The sequence below is a fragment of the Cajanus cajan genome, chromosome 1 (assembly GCF_000230855.2).
Source record: "Cajanus cajan strain Asha chromosome 1, NIPB_CcT2T_4, whole genome shotgun sequence".
NCBI classification, from domain to species: Eukaryota; Viridiplantae; Streptophyta; class Magnoliopsida; order Fabales; family Fabaceae; genus Cajanus; species Cajanus cajan.
Window position 1 is genome coordinate 2240645 of NC_138517.1, and position 23355 is coordinate 2263999.

General features: G+C 31.4%; 3 protein-coding genes across 8 annotated transcripts; 2 read left to right on the top strand and 1 right to left on the bottom strand.

Annotated features, from left to right (window-relative positions):
* Positions 1-3042: 3042 nt before the first annotated feature.
* LOC145954975 (uncharacterized) lies at positions 3043-4517 on the bottom strand. Its single transcript, XM_083069813.1, has 6 exons — positions 4163-4517; positions 3731-3925; positions 3560-3646; positions 3345-3493; positions 3180-3239; positions 3043-3060 (listed from the first exon to the last, which is right to left on the bottom strand). Exons 1-6 carry the CDS (start codon positions 4515-4517, stop codon positions 3043-3045), a joined length of 864 nt encoding a protein of 287 aa, XP_082925939.1.
* Positions 4518-12397: 7880 nt separating this feature from the next.
* LOC109792351 (putative polyol transporter 6) lies at positions 12398-16189 on the top strand. Of its 6 annotated transcripts, none has more exons than XR_014433118.1 (4): positions 12398-12781; positions 13459-14945; positions 15184-15274; positions 15820-16189. XR_014433118.1 is itself a non-coding variant. In XM_020351755.3 (2 exons), exons 1-2 carry the CDS (start codon positions 12577-12579, stop codon positions 14829-14831), a joined length of 1578 nt encoding a protein of 525 aa, XP_020207344.1. In that variant the 5' UTR covers positions 12398-12576; the 3' UTR covers positions 14832-15160. The 6 variants fall into 6 exon arrangements, 1 of the variants encoding a protein (XP_020207344.1); XR_014433117.1 differs by having other exon boundaries at positions 13459-15089; positions 15820-16081; XR_002239112.3 differs by adding an exon at positions 15027-15089 and having other exon boundaries at positions 15184-16081.
* Positions 16190-18910: 2721 nt separating this feature from the next.
* On the top strand, positions 18911-20149 carry LOC109792353 (uncharacterized). Its single transcript, XM_020351757.3, has one exon. The coding sequence runs from the start codon at positions 19220-19222 to the stop codon at positions 19946-19948; it is 729 nt and encodes a 242-aa protein (XP_020207346.1). The 5' UTR covers positions 18911-19219; the 3' UTR covers positions 19949-20149.
* Positions 20150-23355: the final 3206 nt, after the last annotated feature.

Below are 23355 nucleotides of genomic sequence, written 5' to 3' on the forward strand. Positions count from 1 at the left end.
TAAACTGAAATCCATATGAAGAAACAACTTGATCAAATTTATCATGCCATTGTTTAGGAGCCTGTTTTAAACCATACAAGGATTTAACAAGCTTGCAAACTTTATTTTGCATTCTAGGTTCTATAAAACCTTCAAGTTGATTCATGTAAATTTCTTCTTCCAAGTCACCATTTAAGAAGACAGTTTTTATCAGGAAGAAAAGAAGATAACATGTGAACAGGGAATAATATTCTGTTAAGAGACACTTGGTATGGGATGTAGTACACATAACCACAGTCACCCAATAACAAACTTACAACCTATTTTCCAGGTCAGATACATAAAAAAGAAAAATAAAATTGAGTGGGTTATGATCATTGAGTGAACGACGTGGGATTATTGCCAACTTCCTCCATTTCTCTTTATTGAGCTAATACCCCCTCACAAGCTCGAGGGTGATAAATGTCTATCATCCCAAGCTTGGCAAAAAGATCAAGAAACACCCTTGGTCCACATGCCTTAGTAAAAAGATCAGCAATTTGATTCTTGGACGAGATTGGAAGAAGACGCATCAGACCAGCTTGCAACTTCTCTCTAACCACATGACAGTCAATGTCTAAATGTTTTGTTCTCTCGTGAAATACAGGATTAGCTGCTATCAGAGGTACGATTGAGAGTTTGATGAAGATCATTGAGCAAAAATGTAAGCTATTGCAGCTCCCTAACTGCGACAGCTAAAGCTCTGTATTCAGCTTCCGAAGAAGAACATGACACAGTAGGTTGTTTCTTTGATTTCCAAGCAACAAGTGAGTGTCCAAGAAAGAAACAATACCCAGAAATTGATCGTCGTGTATCTACACAACTCCCCCAGTCAACATCACTAAATCCAAGGATTTGAATATCTGAGTTTCTTGGGAAGAAAAGCCCACGTCCAGGACTTTGTTTAAGATATCGAAGTACGTGCATTACTTTCCTATGATGAGCTTCGGTAGGGGTTGCCATAAATTGACTGAGTTGTTGAGTGACATAACTAATGTCCGGTCTAGTAGTGGTTAAATACAACAACCGACCAACAAGTCTACGATAAGAAGCAACATCTGAAAGCAAAGGGCCATCATCCTTATATAAACGACTTGTTGGATCTAAAGGTGTGCTAATTGGTTTACATCCCGTAAGTCCAGAATCTGAAAGAAGTTCCAAGCAATACTTGCGTTGGCAAAGAGAAATGCCACGTTGAGAATGAGCTACTTCCAGTCCAAGGAAGTACTTGAGCTGTCCCAAATCCTTGATTTGAAAAGCATCATGCAGTAGACACTTAATTCGATCAAAATCAGATAAAGAAGTACCAACTAAAATTATGTCGTCCACATATACAAGCAAAACAGTGTATGATGTATAGCTAGATTTGATGAAGAGGGTGTGATCTGCATGAGCCTGAGTAAAACCACAGGATATTAAGAATGATTCCAGCTTCTCAAACCACTTCCGGCTAGCTTGTTTAAGCCCATAGAGAGACTTAAGCAACTTGCAAATTTGTCCTGGTCGTGGAGCTGAAACACCTTGGGGAACTTTCATGTACACACATTCTTGAAGATCACCATGTAGAAATGCGTTGTTTACATCTAGCTGATGAATGTACCATTGATGAATAGAGGCTAAAGCTAGCAACATGCGAATAGTGGTTAACTTAGCAACTGGTGAGAAAGTATCAAAGTAGTTTAGTCCATTTGTTTGATTATACCCCTTGGCCACAAGTCTAGCTTTAAATCTTTCAATTGTTCCATTAGCATGACGTTTGATTTTAAAAACCCACTTATTTTCAATTGGCACAACATCAGATGACGCATCAACAAACTCCCAAGTACCATTAGCATTCAACGCATCCACTTCTTTTTGCATTGCATCTTGCCACCGTGAGTCTCTACTTGCTTCCTCATATGATGATGGTTCTATATCTACTATTAAGGTCATTATGTAAGATTGGTGATTTTGTGAGAGTTGAGAATATGTGAGGGAATCTGATAAAGGATAAGGTGTTGAGGATAGCGAGTTACAAACATAATTTTCAAGATATGCAGGTCTATGTCTTGGTCTAGTGGAATATCGAATTTGCTGAGCATGTGTGGGTGTGTCACCATTAGTATGTGTGGGTTGTGAAGAGGCAACAACATCTAGAGTTGGAGAGGAGCTAGCATCTTTGTTTGGGGGAGAATCATCAAGATAAATGTCAGGTATGGTATTGGTAGGATGTAGAGCAGAAATGTCTGTGTGAAAGGGAAAATGTAAGTCATAAAATGATACATCACGGGAAACAACTATCTCCCGAGTATGAACATCCAGGAGCACAAAACCTTTGACCCCTCTTTTAATTCCCAAGAAAGCACACTTGCGTGCCTGTGGATCGAATTTGGTGCGATGAGTGCTCAAAGTAGCTGCATAACACAAGCACCCAAAGACTCTTAATGAATTGAGATCTGGTTTCTCTCCATGCATCACTTCATACGGAGATTTATTACATAGCAACATGGTTGGGACTCTATTAATAAGATAGACTGCATGCAACACAGCATAGGACCAATATGTTTTAGGCAAATGAGCCTGAAATATAAGTGCCCTGTTGACATTCAAAATGTGTTGGTGACGCCTTTCTACTCTCCCATTTTGTTGAGGAGTAGCAACACATGAGGTCTGATTCAATAACCCTTTAGAACCATAAAATTCAGGAAGCATGAATTCAGGTCCATTATCACTACGAATGACTTTCAATTTTCTTTCAAATTGAGTCTCAATCATATGTATAAAAGTCTTAATATGAGATGGCACCTCAGATTTTGTTTTCATCATAACAACCCATGTATATCTACTACAATCATCCACCATAGTGAGAAAATAACGATATCCATGCACAGATTTTGTAGAAAATGATCCCCATATATCCATATGAACAAGATCAAACATTAATTTGGCATTAGAAGTGCTGTAGGGAAAAGACAATCTTTTCTGCCGTGATGAGTGACAAATGTCACAAGCAACATGTTTAGGCATTGGAATAAATCATATTGTTTATGCAAAATTGTCATTCTATCATATGATAAATGTCCTAATCTTAGGTGCCATAAAATGGAATTAGGGAGTGTACTAGCCACAAGGCTATGGACTGCAACAATACTATTAGTTGTTATTGAGCATCCTTGATCAACCTTCAAGTAGTAAAGCCCTTCAAATTCTTCAGCCAAACTAATCATCTTCAGCTTCCTCTCCTGAATGATACACGATTTAGATTCAAATATCAATGTACATCCAAGGTTTGCAGTCAGTTTTGAAACTGAAACCAGATTAAATGTGAACTGTGGAATAAATAAAACATGATCAATCTTCAACGACTTTGTCAACTTTATTGTGCCTGAAAAATTTGCCATCACTGAACTCCCATTTGGTAATCGGACTGGTATTGGATCAATCCGTGTATATGTGGTGAACCAATGTAAGGAACTGCATATGTGATCAGTAGCCCCTGTATCCAAAATCCATGATTTATGCAAATTTTGAGTTGTAGTAGATAAAACATAATGATTGATACCTGAAGGACTGCAATAGCTTGTTGATTTAACAAGATTGGTTGCATGAGACTTGCTTGAAGAATCCACAGTATTTTGCTGCAATAAAGCTAGTAATGCATGATATTACTCCTTGGAAAATGTCATAGATCTAGACTCATCATGATCTTTCATACTATGATTATCTGTTGAACCTTCATTATCATCCATAACAAAATTATTGACATAAGAGCTATTGTTTCCAAAAGAAGGTGGATAACCATGCTTTTTATAGCAGGTTTCCACTGTGTGGCCAGATTTCCCACAATAGGTGCACATCTTACCATTTCCTCTGCCTCCATTCTTGAAATTTGAACCTCTTCCTCTACCAAAGGATTTCTTATTTTCAACTGCATTAGCAAAGACCTTTGAATCATTTACAACTTCATGTTGATGTTGCCTTTCCTGTTGTAGTAAAATTGAGAAGACTCGGTTCAATGTTGGTAAATGATCCATAAGAAGAATTTGGGATCTCACACCCCCAAAAGAATCATTTAATCCCATCAGAAAACGAATTATATAATCTTATTGCCTATATAATCTGGAATTTCTCATAGTTAGACATGTGCATGTTACAGGACAAGTACATTGAGGTATTGGCCTATAATGCTCTAATTCCTCCCATAATGATTTCAATTCAGTGAAATATTCAGAAACGTTCAATGTACCTTGCCTCAAGTTATGCAACTCCTGTTGCTGTTCTGCGATTCTGATGAGGTCTCCTTGAGAGAACCTTTCCTTTAAATCATTCCAAACTTCAATAGCATTTTCTATATAAATGACAATGTGAGCAATTGATGGAGACAACGAACCTAAAATCCAAGAATGAATGAGATTATTACATCGATCCCATGCTTCATAATTTGGATCACAAATATTTGGAACTTCAATTGTTCCGTCAATGAACTTGAATTTATTTTTCGAGACCAAGGCACGTTTCATAGATCTTGCCCATGTGTGATAATTTTCTCCGGTCAGCAACGGTGAAACCACTACGACAGTAGGACTTTCGTTCGGGTGGATATAATAAGGACTTGATTAATTCAAGGTTGCATCCATTGTTATTGTGTAGCAGAGCTTAAAGCTCTGGTACCATATCAGGAAGAAAAGAAGATAGCATGTGAACAAGGAATAATATTCTGTTAAGAGACACTTGGTATGGGATGCAGTACATATAACCACACTCACCCAATAACAAACTTACAACCTATTTTCCAGGTCAGATACATAAAAAAATAAGAAAAATAAAATTGAGTGGGTTATGATCATTGAGTGAACGACATGGGATTATTGCCAACTTCTTCCATTTCTCTTTGTTGAGCTAATAGTTTTTACATCCATTAGATGAATTTCCAAATTAAAAACACATGCAAGTGCAATTAAAACTCTAATAGAAGTAACTTTAGAAATAGGAGAATATGTATCAAATAAATGTACACCTTTTACTTGTTTATAACCAATAACAATAAGTTTTACCTTAAACTTATCTATGGAGCCATCTATTCTTAACTTTTTTTTCTTCCGAAAAACCCATTTACAACCTATACTTTTGTAGCCAGGAGGAGGTTAGTGAAAAACCAAGTTTTATTGATTTTAAGATAATCCATTTCATCATTAATGGCTTCTTTCCAAAAAGATGCATCAACAGATCTCATAGCTTCACTATAAGTTTTAGGATCATTTTTAAGTAAGAAAGAATAAAGTTCAGGACCAAAAACTTTAGCTTTTCTAATTCTTTTACTAATTCTAAGTTCAAAATCCTTGTTAACAATACTACTAGAAGGTAAAACAGAGCTAGAAGTATCATAAACAGGTTTAGACAATTTATTCTTCAAAGGAAAAATATTTTCAAAGAAAACATCTATAAATTCCATAATTATATTATTAGAAATTTTAGTAACTTCATTGATAACTAAAATCTATAAGTAGTACTATGTAAAGAATATCAAAAAAAAAAACACAATCAATAGTCTTGGGACCAATTTTTCTTTTCTTATTAATAAGAATATTCACCTTTTCAAGACACCCCCACACTTTAAGATATTTCAAATTTGGTTTTCTATATTTTTCAAAGTTCATAAGGGGTTTTATCAGAATTTTTATAAGGAATTCTATTCAAAATATGACATGCAGTAAACAAAGTTTCCCCCCACAAATTATCAGGCAAACCATAACTTATAAGCATAACATTTATCATGTCTAACAGAGTATGATTTTTTCTTTCAACAATACCATTAGATTGAGGAGCATAAGGTGGAGTGACTTCATGAATAATGCCATGTGATTCAAAAAATTCACTCATTTCATTAGAAGAATATTCTCCTCCTCTATCAGAACGAAGAATTTAATATTTCTTTCTAATTGATTTTCAACTTCTGCTTTATAAACTTTGAATTTATCAAATAACTCACGTTTATGAATAATCAAGTATACATAGGAATATTTTGAGAAGTCATCAATGAAGGTAATAAAGTATTTCTTTCCACCACGAGTAATAACACCATTGTTATCACATATATCACTATGAATGAGTTCAAGCAAGCAAGTTTCCTTTTGGATAGAATTTTGAAAAGATTTTCTAGGTTGTTTAGCTTGAACACAAGCTTCGCATTTTTGTTTCAATATATTAAAAGATTTAGGAATAAGATCAATAGTTATCATTCTTTTAATAGAATTCAAGTTAACATGTTCAAGTCTACCATGCCAAGTGTCACAACATTCAACATTTGAAATAGAAGATGAAGAAATGCTAGAATTTTTATTAATAAAGGACAACATGAGATTAAGTTTAAACAAACCATCACAAATATATCCTTTCCCAACAAAAGAACCATGTCGAGAAATTACAACTCTATTGGATTCAAAAACAACTTTAAAACCTTGTTGAATTAACAAAGCAGCACTAATCAATTTTTTTATAATTTCAAAAACATGAAAGACTTCATCTAAAACAAGACAATTTCCTGAAGATAATTCTAATTCTACTCGGCCTAGACCAATGACGCATGCTAGGCTCCCATTTCCATGCTTATAGTACGTGTGCCACATTCCTGGTATAAAGAGAATAATTTTTTATCAGCACACACATGAACATTAGCTCCAGAGTCAATCCACTAATCATTAGAGTTATAAATAAAATTTAACTTTGGGCTAGTGACATGATACCCGTTAAATGGGGAATTCGAGTTAACATTAGCGGTAATAACATTAGTTTGAGACTGAGACAATGATTTGGGATCAGAAGTAATGTCTTCCGGTTGACAACGACAACGATGAAAATAATCCTTAGCAAAATGATTGTTTCTCCCACAAACAAAGCAAAATGACTAATTTTCTTGAATTTTACTCTTTGGTTTGTAGTTGTTATTAAAAGCCTTGTTTATATTTTTGGAGAAATGGGAGCTTTGAACAAACTTATTATTATTGGAAAAACCAAATTTTTTGAAAATTTTTTGTTTAGGCTTATTAGAGTTTTCCACTAAATGAGCCTTAGCCTGAAAAAGGGGTTTACGAGAATCCTTTTGTGAAATACAATGTCTATCTTCAATTCGCAAGGTAGCCAATAAATTAAATAAAGTGAAATGATTAGGTCTATGCTTAAGGCTTCTTGCAAATTTAGACTAAGGAGGAAATTTAGAAATTAACAAACTAACAAACATTATATAAGGTAAAGTAATTTCTTTCATCTTCATGTCATAAATAATATTTTCAAATTCATGAACTTGGTCATAGAAGGATTTTCCATAAATTATTTTTTCACAAGAGTATATTCTTAAATCCTTTTCAACAGAACCATACTTTAGTTCAAAAGCGTCCTATAACTCTAAAACAATTTTTGTATAACAAAATATTTTATAAATATTATTAGATAGATTATACAAAATACAACCATGACATAAAATATCTTTATCACTAGAAGTATCATCAGAAGAGCTAACTTTAACCAAGGCGCCATCAAAACATTTTTTAGATTTTCCATTTAAAATAACAGAAAATAAACTCAACTCTGTAAGCCAAAATTTCATCTATGGTTGCTAGCATAAAAATTTTTTACCATTAAATTTTTCTGACTTAGTGCTCGAAGATTTTAAAATATTCATTGCAGAGATGTTGATATTGAACAAGAAATGAAGTATTTTTCTCTCTAAGATTCTTGGAAATAAAACTTTATAGAGCACATAAAAAATAAATATTTAGATTTATCAATAAGACCAATATCAACAACACAATAAATACTTTAAAATTAAAATCAGAACAATCAGTAACGACTAATTAAACACAAAGAGTAATTAAAATATTAGAGAATAAGATTAGAGTAGTCTGGGATGAAGTACGAGAGTGCTATCCTTAGAGAGAAAATGCCCCTACTATACTAGTAATTTTGAGTTTTATAATGCGCTTCTCTCTCAAAATACGTCAACTCGTTAGACTGAGTGCAGCGAAAGATTCCTGAACCAAAAAATACCACTCCAAAAAATATATTTTAGTAATAGAAATAATTTTGAGGAAGAGATAAGTAAATTTGTTATATAGTTCTCTATATATTTTTTTTCACGTACCAATGCCTATACATACAGGCCCAATATTAAAGACTTTTTATGCAAGATAAAGGATGTGCACCACTCTTTTGCATGCTTACCGATAACAACAAAAAATTGTATGTTGTACACTTAGATATTACTAACCAATTAGAAAATTGGAGACTTGGTCACAGCAAAAGAAAGTCCATAAGACTTGGTCACAATAAAATAATCCATAACAGTTTTGGTTCTTGAAACTTTAAAATATTAAATAAAAACAAAGATTAATTAAAATAAATATTTTATTTAAATTTTAAATAATAAGATAACAAATATCAAATGAAGGAATTTCTATTTTAATTTTTCTTATCTTCAAATTCACATTTTAATCTATTATTGACTGCGTGTGTGTAAATGCTTTTTATTCTCTTGAGAATTATCTATAATTGATTTTGGACTTTTGAAATGTCCAACGTTATTATAATCCTAGCTAGATGGCAACGTGGCCAAGATTTGCTCTTGACTTCTTAAAAGAATGGCTGGTCCATGCTTTTGGCATTTTTATTTTTAGTATATTTCTTGCTTTACTATTTGAATTTGCATAATATGAAAGGCAATAAATTACTAATTAAGCATGGATCACAATTGAAATTTGTTTCAACCTTGATTTGTTCAATCATCCTATAATAGATCCGGTCCAAAATAAAAAAAATACTATAGCAGAGACGGAGAAAATAAAATAAATAAAAAAAGAAGAAAAAAAACTGTATAATTTATCACTATTTATAATCATGCTTATGTCATTCTCCAAAAAATAAATATTCATGATTGTGTTGGATCACGGGTGAGTCAGAAATTGGAATATCATATACTATATTCAAAAAATCAAAAACACAAAAAATGTCGGAAGACTGTTCAAGTTACTCACGTTATTAAGAGAAGTGTCTTCGTACGACACTCGAGTCATAACACGTAATAATGAGTTACAATAGTTGAGATTATAAATTTATTTAAGCAACATACTATACATGACCAAAATGTGTACGTTAATGCAGAAGATTACAAATTAACACAACTTAAAAAATTAAAACGACACCCTCTTTGACATTTTTTTTAATTATTTAGGTTTTATTTTATGTTGGCTCCAAACAAAGAACAAATTTAAGTTATTTAGTAAAAAAACGTAAAATTTAAAATATCAGAAGTATAAAAAAATGTTTCTTACATGTTATTCTAATGAGAATGACATTGATTGAAGTTTTATTTAAACCTCAATAATATATGAGTGTTATATTTTAAACATGCTACACGGATATGATAGAAGAGTCAGGTCCAGCCATGTCAGAAGTTACTGATTTCCTTTTATTGAATTATCAATTATGTAATATATAAAGTTAGAGGAATATCCATTCTGAAATTTGTGTTCACACATAAAGTTAATTTGTCTTCAACTTTTGCTACCAAGGTTTTCAACATTTACGAAATCAAAGTTATTAATTATATATTACATCTTAATATTTTACACTTCAAACCTCTTCTCATTTCTTCTTTTCTTCATAAAAGATAAGTATAAAACAAAGTTGTAGAATATACATTGTTGCGGTGAGAGTGAGATGATTGTATAGATAAGTTAGAGGAATCTTCGAATTACAAAATTTGGAACCAAGACTAGAACCTTTTCTATATAGCAAAGATATTTTTGAATATTTTTCTTAACAAATAAAACAACTTATGTCTTTTAATTTATTATTTTTATCTTTATTTTTAAGTTTAATTTTAATATTTTTGAAAGAGTATATATAGTTAAAACAAAATTATATTATAATAAGAAACATTTTTCATAAACTAAAACATATTTATATGTTAAAAATATTTAGCTAATTATTATAAATTTAATTATAATACAATTTATTATTATTTTTGACACTGTGCAATGAAAAATAAAGTAGTAGGAAACCGCATAGGCATAGGACTATTGAATATTGATATTGTGGTGTCCAAATTTAACAATAAATAAATAGGTTCCCTTGAAATAAATGTAAATCCAGCCATGCATGCAAACAATAAAAGAGACAAAAGGACAGCAATAAATAATTGTACATGTGCTTTTTTAATGGGTCCTTAGAAGGTTTGTGATGCATGATTGGATAACTGCTTCTCAGCCAGTAACTATATGGAACTTTAGTATCCATAACGTGTTTTGCATCCTCATTCTTAATTATAGTATATAGATATTTTCCTAAAAGATATGGTCCAGAAAATGCTATTTGACAACACAACATCTTGAAATGGTTATCAATTAGAGGTAGCCAATCAATTTGCATAATCACTTATTTTTATCAATTTTGTTGTTGTTGTCATATGCTCCCAACATTCAGAGTTATCTCTTCTATGGGAGAAAAGATATAATATATTTCATTTTTAATATGATTAGACTAGTCTAGATTTAAACAAGATATAGACAAATAACAAAAATTAAGATGATGAACTTGGCTTTTGAGATAGGGAAAACCATATTTTTCTTTTGGTAGCTTTCATTGATCTCTTGTGTAGGGGTCACCCAAGTACCATATATTGTTGTTCCGCTGTTGAATGTTATCCTTTTAAATAAATTTACTAATTAATATTCAACATAACTTTTAAATACTAAACTTTAAAAAATGTTACCCAATATACGTAGGAAAAAGACTGAAAAATTGAAAAAGAAGTGAGGAAAGGCATGTAAAAAAAAATCCGTATCTACAAATATTCAATAATAAAATATATAATAAGTAGAAAATAAATATTATAAATAAATATTTGCAGATAATATAATATTCATATTTATATATATTTATATCTCTTAATATTTAATTTATTGGAATTCGTATGAATTTAATTTTATTTAAATTTATATAAATTTAATTTTATTTAAATTTATAATAATTAAGTATTATATTTTATTATTTTTTATTTTAATTTATATATAATTAAAATATTTTACTTTAACAATTATTGTTTCAACTTCAATTCACTTATTATTATTAATATAACTATAAAGAATACTTGAATTTTAATTTTATAATCTTCAAATTTTTTTAATATATTTTATTTAAGTTTTATTTATAATTTTTTAAAAATACAAATTTTTTATATATTTTTAAAAATATTGTTACAAATAATTAAAATATATGATTAAATATTTTGTTAAATATTTTAAAATATATTTTTAATAAATATCTATATATACTTATAAATATTTAAAAATATATAAATATTCACTAAAAAAAAAATATAAACAAATATAAAATAAATATTCAATCAACAATAGGAATAGCAAAGAGGTACTCCCTGTCACGCGGTTGACACCTTATGTGCGTTTGTGGTATAAATGAATGGAGCATTAAACACGTGCTCTTTTGTTCTTTTCTGCATGATTGGACAACACGGTCCTCAGTAATCTCTATAATCTATACTATTATTATTATTTTATAAATGCATAATATTTTAAAACTATAAAAATCAATTAATAATTTTCATTTAACAATTAACAAACCTATTTAAAAGCAACCATTCTTTTTTTATTTATGAGTTTAATTTTGATAATAAATTGTATATTCATTAATTCTGTAAAGAATTTTTATATTTTTATAAAATAAATAATTTTAAAATAATTAATTTTTATATATTAAATGTGAACTAACGAATTTATGAATTATTTTTAATGAAAGTGTATTATGAATTTTTTTAATTCACTTTTTTATTTAACATGTTTACTTATAAATAATAATTTATGTAATAATATAAATTATTTATCTTAAATCTAAAATATAATTTATATCTTTAAATATAATTCATCATACATTTTAGTTATATATAACAAATATTTAATATATAAAATATACATCCTAAAATTTTATTATAAAAGTCAATCAACTTCTCTCTTTAAAAAACGAATAAATGAAAATTAGTCAACTCAACATTTATAATAATGGACTATATAGACTATTATAATAAATAAGATCAACAATATAAAATTATTTATACAGCATAAAATTAAACAATAATGTTTAATAATTATGTTTGTAGAAACTTTATACCAATTAATAAAAATTATTATAAAAAGGTAGTTAATATGAAAATTTATATTTTCTAAAATTGGATAATATTCAACGTATTTAAAGCAAATTCTCTATTTAATAACTATTTGGAGTTGATAATGCCATTTTGCTTCGTTATAATCCTATTTTTAAAAGAAGAATTTTTAGAACCCCGTTATTGTTGCCGAGAAAGGTATAAAAGCCCGTTATTTTAATCATACACTCATTGGCCTTTGTACTCATCCCCTTCCTTTATCATTATTATATCCCTAGATTTTTGTTTGTTGAATATTAATATATATCTGTATCCTAGATTGTTATTTAGTGTGCTCTACAAACAGAGGCTGTGTTACAAATTTTTGAAGTCACTGTTGCTGTTCTGCATTTTTTTCTCTCATAGATATGGAAGACAATTCCGGCGTGGAAGATTGTTACTACCCTCTTCCTGCTTCTGCTGCAAAAGCTGATCCCAATCACAGTGATGGTGAAAAAGAAGAAACTTGTGCAGAGGAAGGTTGCTCTCACAGCTCAACCAAGCCTGGCCTCAACAAATATGCACTTGGCGGTGCTATTTTGGCTTCCACAAACTCCATTCTCTTAGGATATGGTGAGTTTCACAAAATCCTGTTTTGAAGAATTTCATGCCCAGTGGATGGATAATGAATAATCTATTGCCACAGTTTTCCAGATCAAATCCCCTTCAAATGGGAATGTCCCAGAGCTTCAAAAGTCAAAACTTTGATACAATTTTTTAAGTGTCTTTTAGTTTGCTTCATCGATTAAAATTGAAGTTTTATCGCAATGATATGCTTAACAAAGGTTCAATTGCATTATATCAACATAGAGTATGGAGGTGAAACTTTTATTTTGATTGAAGATCAACACCAAAGAAAGTTCTTAAGGAACTATAATCAATTTCTTCTTTTCTGCATCCCAAACCCAGATAAAATTGAGAAATTTTGATAACAAGTTCTCAAGTGCTTTTAGTGTTGTTTTTCGGAATTGAAGTTTTATCTTAATCATGTGCTTAATAAAGGTTCAATTGCATTGTGTATCAACACAAATTATTAAGGTGAGACTTCAGTTTTGATTGACGAACAATTGCATTGTTTATCAAAATAGAGTACTAATGTGAAACTTCAATTTTGATTGAAAAGGGACTATATTCAAGTTTTTCTGCATCCTAAACCCAGATAAAATTGAGAAACTTTGATAGCAAGTTTTATGATTGTTGACGCAATTATGTAAGGTTTCGTAACTTTATCTTGTATTGTGTGTGTGCAGATATTGGGGTCATGAGTGGTGCTTCTCTTTTTATAAGGCAAGATATGAAGATCTCATCGGTTCAAGTGGAAATCCTTGTTGGGTGTTTGAATGTGTGTTCCCTGATTGGGTCTCTTGCTTCAGGCAAGACCTCTGATTGGATTGGAAGGAGGTACACCATAATCGTTGCTGCAGCCACATTTCTGATTGGTGCTATTCTGATGGGTTTGGCGCCTTCATTCCCAGTCCTTATGGCAGGTCGTGTGGTTGCAGGCATTGGTGTTGGTTACTCCCTCATGATTTCCCCAGTGTATGTGGCTGAGCTCTCTCCTGCTCTCACAAGAGGCTTCCTCACATCACTCCCTGAAGTCTTCATCAGCGTTGGCATTCTCCTTGGCTATGTCTCCAACTATGCCTTTTCAGGCTTTCCAAATGACATAAACTGGAGACTCATGCTTGGTGTTGCAGCCTTTCCAGCAGTGGCAGTGGCACTTGGTGTGCTAGCAATGCCCGAGTCACCAAGGTGGCTTGTGGTGAAGGGAAGGTTTGAGGAAGCCAAGCATGTTTTGATTAGAACATCAGAGAACAAAGGTGAAGCTGAGTTGAGGCTTGCTGAGATACAAGAAGCTGCTTCTGTTTCTGCTTCAATCAGAAACAAGGACAAAGCAGGTTCTTCTTCTCATTCAGGAATGTGGCATGGGCAAGGGGTTTGGAAGGAGTTGCTTGTTACACCTACTAGGCCTGTGTTTAGAATCCTTGTGGCTGCTATTGGTGTTAACTTCTTCATGCAGGCTTCTGGGAATGATGCTGTGATATATTATAGTCCTGAAGTGTTTAAGCAAGCAGGAATTGAGGGTGAGAAGCAGCTTGTGGGGGTTACAATCATCATGGGAATTGCCAAGACTTGCTTTGTTCTGATATCAGCCTTGTTCTTGGACCGGTTTGGGAGGAGGCCCATGTTGTTGTTGGGCTCAGGTGGCATGGCAATCTCATTGTTTGTGCTGGGCTTGGGCTGCACCTTGCTTGAGTTTTCTGGTGATAACAAGGATGGATGGGTCATTGTTTTGTGTGTGGTTGCTGTGTGTGCTACAGTGTCATTCTTCTCAATTGGGCTTGGGCCCACCACTTGGGTCTACTCTTCAGAGATTTTCCCTCTGAGGCTTAGGGCCCAAGGTTCAAGCTTGGCCATTTCTGTGAACCGTTTGGTGAGTGGGGTTGTAACCATGACATTCCTTAGTGTCTCAGAGGCAATAACATTTGGGGGCATGTTCTTTCTGCTTGGTGGGGTGATGGTGTGTGCCACACTTTTCTTTTATTGCTTTTTGCCTGAGACCAAAGGCAAGAGCTTAGAGGAAATTGAATCTTTGTTTGAAGATCAGCCACGTTTAGTCTGAGACTAAGTTTTAGATTAAAGCGTTGATCTTTGTTTGAAGATCAAGGCTTTAGAAGTAGAAGAAAAATGGTGCCGTTGTCCAAGAGATTATTCATTTTTTGTTTTGCGAATTAAGGTACATAGTCGTTGATACATTGGATAGATTATAGATAGATTAGTGCAAAATTAGGCATACCCTGAAATTATTCTCTCCCAGGAAAAATTGTTTGGAAATTGGAGCTTGAGCTTCCCTGTTTCATTGGACATTTTATTTATTGAGGTATATGATTGTTTACACCGTGAGTGTATGTCCACAAAGCATATAATATATTTTGTTACTTCCAATATTAATGATGTGTTTTATGTCACTTCAGAGAGGGAGAGAGTGACTCTTCATGGATATCCTGCAGTATGAGAATGAATGAGAGGGCATACACATCAAAATTAGCATCAACCTACAGCAAGGTGAGACCAGATTCACCACAATCAGAAATTGAATGCTTCCTTGCTAGGTCACACGGAGAAATTATTGACATTTTGTTGAGTGATGACTCCTTAAGAGGCAAACAAATCCAGATGAACCATTACTCAGATATAATATCTGATCCATAACCTGATTTCTATTTTATGTGAACAATGCCATGAACCAGGCTCCAATCTCACGGACCGTGTCACGGGTGTATTTGTACCAATCAACATTGGTACTTGACATGATCTAAAGAAAGCCTTCATAAGTGCAGATGGAAAATAGACAAAACAAAAACATAGACACATCAAAATTTATCAAGGACAGAATCTATTTTTTTTCTTCTTTCTTTTAAGTAAAACTGAATGTCTCTAAATCACAAAGTTGTTGTCAGAAAATGAATGTCTCTCGATGAATATAAAATAGGTTGTGGTTGAGAGTGCCATGTGTGTAATGAATGAAGCGTATCCGTGAGTATTAAGCACGAGTGTATTTAGACTATAGACTAACATTAACATAATGTTCCTTATTTCCCGTGATGCAGACAGGTTCCCAACTCTATAGACGCGTGGCCCATTTCCATTAATGTTCAAACTTGGCTTGTAGGCTAGCCTCTCTGTTACCACCCTTGTCAGATTTTGATGTGTTGTTGCTTAGTCTTGGTCAAATCCTGGCCCAGTAAAGTGGCCAAATCTCTTTTTCAATTATCTTCCATTATTAACTGTTGTAGATAATTGGCTACGTAGCTGGCCGGTATTTTACTATGTATAGCACTACAATCAGTCATATGTTGTTTTTATTTTCTATCAATAGAAGATAGACCTATCTATACTTCGCTTGGTAATCATGCAAATCGATCAAGTCACCATGTTCCATCATAAAAATTTATGAACAACTCGACAATTCATATAACACTTTATATAATATCAATTTATGTGTCTCTATAACATGATGAGATGATGTAGTGATTAAACACTCTACATTATTGTAAAATCAATCTATTTACTAAGGATCTCGATCTCGGCTTATATGAACTTTTTTTGAATTAGAAATAATTATAATACTGTAAATGAGATTAGTTTAAAATTAAAATTTTCTTTGTCTTATCTATTCTCATCACACCATTTATTATATTTAAGATTTCTTTATCTTTCCCCTCTTCTCTCTCTTGATTATACATGTATTATTTTTTGAAATTTATGTATGCCTTTTCTAGGATAGAGATTCTATCACCGTCTCAAAACAGTCGAAACCAAAAGCTTGCCAATATCGATAAATGGAAAATTTTTCAATAAGAGGCAAACTAAGAACAACCTGTCTTAGCATGAAATAAGAGGTAAGGACAAAATATCAAATGGGACCTGAATCAAACCCTGTGCTACTTGTTGCGTTGAAAAATATCTATTAGGAGATTGTGGGTCCAAATTCTGTAAAATAGCTGTAGTACCATTAATCAAATATGCAAGACAATGCATGTCCAAGGATGGAAAATAAACAAGCAGGAGAATGGCCTTATTGTCAACGCCGTTCATCAAATCCATGACAGTAAGTTAACAAGAAGATGCTTAGCAACAAAATTGAGACTCAGAAGAACGTGCCATTTTGTTTTGACCTCATCAAATATTTTATTATAACATCCTTAATCTTTGACGTGTAAGATAGAAAATCATTATATTATAGCTTCTCAAAGGGTGATTATATTTATACATATATACGTATGAGCAATTAAAAAACTTTCAATGATTTGGAAAATAAAAAGGTGGTGTTTTGGTCGTGACTCGTGAGTCAAAGCGCTTATTAAATGAAAACAAATTTTCTGTTTGTCTAATTTTTTTTGTCATTGGTTGGCTTGGCCTAATGAGCATAACTAAAGATGTCAAACATCATGTCTGACAGTAATATAAAGATTTACAGGGGTGTAGCAACTGAATAACTAGGTTCTGATTTCTAAATGCTACCTGTGAAACAGTGATTTCATAAAGACAAGAGAAAAAATAAATGGAAAAAGAGTAACAGTTCATATGCAGTGGTTCAGCACCGAAGATAATTGATTTTGACCTGACTATGTACCCAAAGAAACGTCCTAGGCCACACCCGCACGCACCCTTATTTCTTCCATTATTACAATTTCAACTCCTCCATAGTCCACACAACTACTTGCTTCAACAAATAAAGATTAGACACTTGGTAAAGAACCGACTGATATCTTACTTTTTTAATAAATAATTTGTAAGTATTTTTATAATTTTTTTTGAAGTCTTGAAGTCTACCTTGATCCGATTAACTTTTAAGATTTGGTTCTCTTAAACCTTTTTTTAGTTAAACAAAATAAAATCTACTTGCTTCAATGTGTGTATGTAAACACCCACATGACCACCACATGGAAGAACAACCAACCCATACCAACATTAATCCTCGTTGATCTTTATGAATAATAGCCTTGGGCAATCAGAAAGCCAAAAAACAAGAAAAAAGTATATTTTCCTTTCTAAAAGTTAAAATTTCTTAACAAAACGTCAAAACCAAGGAAATATTATTTGTATGCAGATACATGTGTATACTAAAAGATACGAAAATAATAATGAGTTGCATTATTTTTTATCTCTCTGCTAATTATTGAAAAAAGCTATAAAAAATACGCATAGGAATAGAGCTTCTTGGAGTAATGTCTTTTTATGAGTTGCTCGTAAAACACTTGAAATTGACCTGATATACACTGCAGTGAAAATACATTGGTGTACTTGACATGTGAGGTCATTGTACAGTCACGTGTATTAAGTTACAGACCTTTCAAGAAAGCAATCTGCACGCATAAAAAAAATTTGTACTCAAGTTACCCTTTTCTTTCTCTTCTGTTCCAACTTGAGCAGTATCCAACTTGTCTAAACTCTAAACTAGTGCTAGTTAATTAAATGTAGCACAAGTACTAATTTGAATACATTTTTTTTCTTCTTCTGAAATTAGGTATCACATAGAGACAAGATTAAGTGCATGTTTGGATTAGAATTACATAGTTAAGTGGAATTAAACTTAACTTTCTAAACTAACGATAAGAGAAAATAATAGTTTTCTTACTTTTGGTTTAACTGAGATTTCCTTACGATTCACACTCAACATTATGAAAGAAAAAAAAAGAAGCTAAACATATAAGTGTTATGTTCGAGATCACCTAACTGTAATTACAAGAAATAAATATGTGATCAAACGTAACCTAATTTACTGAGAAACTAATATTTATCAAGTAGTTAACATCTTCTAACATATTTTATTCAATACATACAGATTTGAAAATTGAACTTCTGATTATTTGCTTAGACTTGATTATCTTGCAACCATTGTAAACCATATTAGTTACTTGAATATGTGTATGAAGCACGGTGAAATAAGACAAACAGTGAAGTGATTAGTGATTATGATTAGGAGAAAAGATGGCATAAAATGTAGGAAGAGAACCGTTGAGGAAAGGCCCAATTCAACAACCACCATCCCCTTTCATTTTCCCAAGGAGGCTACATACCAACTCCACCATCAAAAGTAAAGGCAACGAAACTTGCAAAACTTATTTATAATGAAAAAGTGTCACTATCTTCCAAGTTTGGAGGTTGTGGGGTCCCGTTAGGAAGCAGAAAGAAAAATGGGACAACACGAGAGTGTGAAGAAGACAAAGGCGAACAACAAAAGCAAAGGAAGATAAGGGAAATTCCAATTCCATTGATCTTATTCCAAAAGGAAAAACTAAAGTCTCTTTAATGGCTCCTCTCCATCTGCCAACTTTATAGAGAAACCTTCACTCAGATCATCACCTAAAAAGAGATACATTTACACATTCTCACAAGCTAGATCCTTTATCTGCATTCAAAGGTAACAATACCAACCACAAAATCTCATTTATAGTTAATAATATACAAGTAGTAGTACTATTACTACTCTCATTGCCATCACCAATGTTGCTAAGTTCCATTTCAAGCACCAAGAAGTTCTTCCAAAAGACTATAAAGAACTTCAAGTCTTTCTTCTCACCAGGCTACCAAAGGCTTCCAAAAGCTTCTCCACACACTCCTCATTTCTCTTATTCTGTGGCTGCATCAAGTGCCATGGACATGACCAGCAACACAAGTTATCAAGAAATGGAGAAGTTGTACACTGATTTCTCTGACCAATGGGAGTCAGAAAATGAGAAAACAAGGAGAAGAAGAATCAAGAAGAAAGCTACACTGCCATCAAAGCAAGAAAGTAGTGAGGTCTACAGTGGAAGCTACATTAGCTTGTCCAATGCAAGCCATGCTCAGAAGAAGAACAAGGTGGAGAAAAAAGTGGAAGGTGACAACAACAACAACAACCACCAAAACAAGAAGAGCAACTTCAGTCTTCAAAAGGGTAGGCAGAAAGAGTCACCACCATTCATGTCTATAGGTATGAGAGAACACAGTCATAGATACTGCATGGTGGAACAGAAGCTGAGGGAGTTGGAGATGTTGGACATGAACAATGTGGAATATGTGTTGGACATTGAAGAGGTTCTTCATTACTATTCTAGACTCACTTGTCCTGCATATCTTGAAATTGTGGATAAATTCTTCTTGGAAATGTACTCAGAGTTGTTTGGTCCATCGTCTGTGTGGCATGCTTCACCTCGCAGTGTTAACTCTAGGCTCAAGCTGAGATATCAGTGAGTGAGAACTGAGAGGCCTTAGGTTGGTTTGGCTTTGTCTTGTTTCTTAACTTCTTAATATCCTCTAAACATCATTTGACTCTTTCTTGATCGAGTTGAGTCTTTGTGTTTATTGACCTTAAGTTTCATGGATGGTAATAGTTGTTTGTGTTTTGTGTGTTTAAATAATTCAAAGATTTATTTATCTTGTTCAATTATTTCATTGACCTTGTAATCAAATGTTTTGTTCAGAAAATAGTTCAGGAATCAGAATGCTTTCTGGAAATTGCTGTGTTTCAGAAAATGCAAGGTAGTGTCTCTTGAAACTGAAACATCGAGTGCTTTTATCTGCTGAATGTGGGAATGGTTACAATGGTTATAGGAGCTCGATTTGGGTAAGAATGTTGGATATTATAGGAGGAAAATTGTTTTTACGGTTATTTAACACAATTGTATACATAAATTTTAAACTCTAGATTATTAGATAAGTTATAAAATCAAATGTCAATGGAATACTATCAATGAATGTTGTTTATACAACAGAAAAGAAAAAACAAAAGATTAAGATGCAATAAACATATTTTGCTGTATAAATACACATTTATTACTTTGAATATATGTTTGTTATTTCTAAATATGGAAATTTCATATTCTGGCCTGATATTTTTAAAATTTTATGGTTTGTTTGTTATTTTTTCTTCATATAGTCCTCTTTGTATCATTTTAGTTAAAATTTGTTGTTATCTTTAATTTACAGAGTCCTACGCGGAGGGTAAGCATTCTGGGTAAATTTAATCAACATTGACGTAATTATAAGACTAAAAGTTGAGAGATTAAAAAAATCACTATATTTAAAGTTACTTAAGCAACAAATAATTATATTTAGATGAAATAAATACACCTTCAATTTACATCACAAGCACATGGAGCTTTCAAAGAGTTTACTCTTTGTAGATAGTTTTCTTCGAAAGAAACTCTACCTTTGGACACAATTTTCTTCAACTCCGAACCTCACATTTAAGCAATTCATTGACCCAAAATCTATTACTTTGGCTGACGGTGATCATGTTCAAGGTTGAGTAGAGGTGGTGGTTTCAAGGATTTTGAGGCAAAGGCAAAGGCAAAACTAACATAATACGGTATGATATGATTTATATATAATTTTGCTTCTAATACATAAGTTTGATATTTGATTGGTATGTATAGAAAAATATTTATTAAGAGATCTTGTATTTTTTTTAAAATAATTTTAATAAAAACCCATGATTAATCATTAGGGCAGATTTACCACTAAAGAAGGTCTTGAAAGAAACTCACTACAAAACGAAAAAAAGGAAACGAGAGAGGAAATAGAGTGCATTGTGGTTCATAATAGAAGTGGTTGAAGCATGAAATTGTAGTCTATAATTCTTTTAAAAAATGGCAATAAAGAATACAATTGTAAGTGTAAGGTTATATACTTTTGCCAATAAAATTGTCTATATATTGTTCTGTTTTGTATTTCAATTGAAAATCCTGTCACGTATCTTAGTTATTGGTAATTTTATATCTTCGGGTATGAAATCCGTGCAGAAGTATTTATATTGGTCACGAAGTACTTACAACAACATCTAAATTCGTATACTCTAAGTAAAATGTGTTGTAATAAGTTTTACATAGAGAATGAAGATCAGCCTATATGCACACATCAAAAGTTATATTTGAAATAATTTATCAATAATTGATTTGTATTTATATTATTGGATAAGTGTTTATGAGAGTGTTTAGACAAATTTATAAAATATCTTATAAATATTCCATATCTCATGACATGTTTTGAGTTTTATTTGGTATAATTTATTACTTAGCTTTTATTAGAACTTATAAGAAAATTCCCTTTAAAAGCTTTTGTTCCTCTTTATATTTTTTTCTTTTCCGACAAAGTTTTTTTTTTAATATATATATTTCTTCCTCCAAAATCCACAATATTTTATTATAAAAAAACTCGTAACTTTTTTCTATTAAAATAGAAAATTTGAAATAATTTTTTATTAGTATTTATATAATAATTTTTAATCGTGATTTTATAAAATATATATAATTAATTTTAAATTTTTAAAATTTATGGTTCTTAATTTTTATTAATAATTTTATTTTTTTATAAACTAAAATTAGGAGAATGGTGAATAATAATTTTATTATTATTTTTAATATAATTGTGATGTATAATATCATTTTTAAAATTATTTAGTTACTTTTATAATTTATTTATTTTTTAGTTAAATTTAATTTATAACTTTTTAATTTTTAAAGTGAGATAACATTTTATAAATACTTAAATAATGATAGATGTAAATACTTTATAATTGTATAAGTGATTCTTAATATGTATATTTAAATGTAACAACTAATCTTCTTTGAGACTTTGATAGGCAACTCATCCCAACTTGAAATTTTTTTTTTGCATTCTCAAGTCAAGAAATAGGATTTAATCCCTGGCCATTTGATTAAATGTCATGAATCTTTTATCACTCACATTAACTCAAGTCGGTAAGTATATTTTACATTAATATGATTTCTTTATTTTAGTCGAGCATTGATATTTTTAAGGATGTGATTGAATTGCTTTATTTTAAAAAATAATTACTTTTTATATTTTCGTATATAAAAAGCTTTAAAAACTTATTATATCCTAAAAAGAAAGTTTCAAGCACCCACTTTTTTTGGTTGTTGTTGTAAAACACCTGCTTATATATTGTATTAACTTTGAAGAAAAATGTATATAATATACTACTTTCTAATATATTATTAGAGACACTCTATTGACTATATTATTATTGGAACTTATATAATTATGTGAGACACATTAAATAGGAAGAGAAATCTATATGATTTTGTGAATCTCAATAAATTTCTAAAAAAATAAAAAGAAAAACTGTTAGCAAATATATTACTAATATATATTTTTGTTAATGTTGCTAACGTTGATCTTACAACTAATTGTACATAAGGATCACCTCACAAATGAGACAATAATGAAAAGGGATGTGGAAATAATACGGGCCAAGTGGATTCTGTAGTGCATTGAAATAACATGGGCCGAAAGCCTTCTGTAGTACTTAACGACCTAATTTCAAGCCCATGAATCGAATGCTACTTTTGAAGCCCGATCCTCTATTTTTGTTTTTTTTACTCACCAAAGGTAACACTGCTTAGAGAATACAACCAAATTGTAAGCTTAAGTAACTTTTGCCAACAACTGATTATCTTTCTTATGTGTATAGAAAATGCTATTACATATTTATTAGTTTTTTGTATCTTATAACTTGTTTTGTAGGGATCATAAGGAGATTTCAAATTTTCTGGCATAAAAGCCATTCACAAACATTTATTTTAGTTTTATATATATATATATATATATATATATATAATATAACATTTAAATTCCTG

Bases quoted from the DNA above. Each gene is read 5' to 3' on its own strand.
- LOC145954975 (XM_083069813.1), bottom strand. From the start codon at position 4,517: ATGAAACGTGCCTTGGTCTCGAAAAATAAATTCAAGTTCATTGACGGA. The intron at 3,647-3,730 runs GTTCAACAGATA...ATGCATTACTAG, and splicing joins TGTTATGGATGATAATGAAG to CTTTATTGCAGCAAAATACT. The intron at 3,494-3,559 runs GTATCAATCATT...TTTTGGATACAG, and splicing joins AAGCTATTGCAGTCCTTCAG to GGGCTACTGATCACATATGC.
- LOC109792351 (XM_020351755.3), top strand. From the start codon at position 12,577: ATGGAAGACAATTCCGGCGTGGAAGATTGTTACTACCCTCTTCCTGCT. The intron at 12,782-13,458 runs GTGAGTTTCACA...GTGTGTGTGCAG, and splicing joins CTCCATTCTCTTAGGATATG to ATATTGGGGTCATGAGTGGT.
- LOC109792353 (XM_020351757.3), top strand. From the start codon at position 19,220: ATGTTGCTAAGTTCCATTTCAAGCACCAAGAAGTTCTTCCAAAAGACT.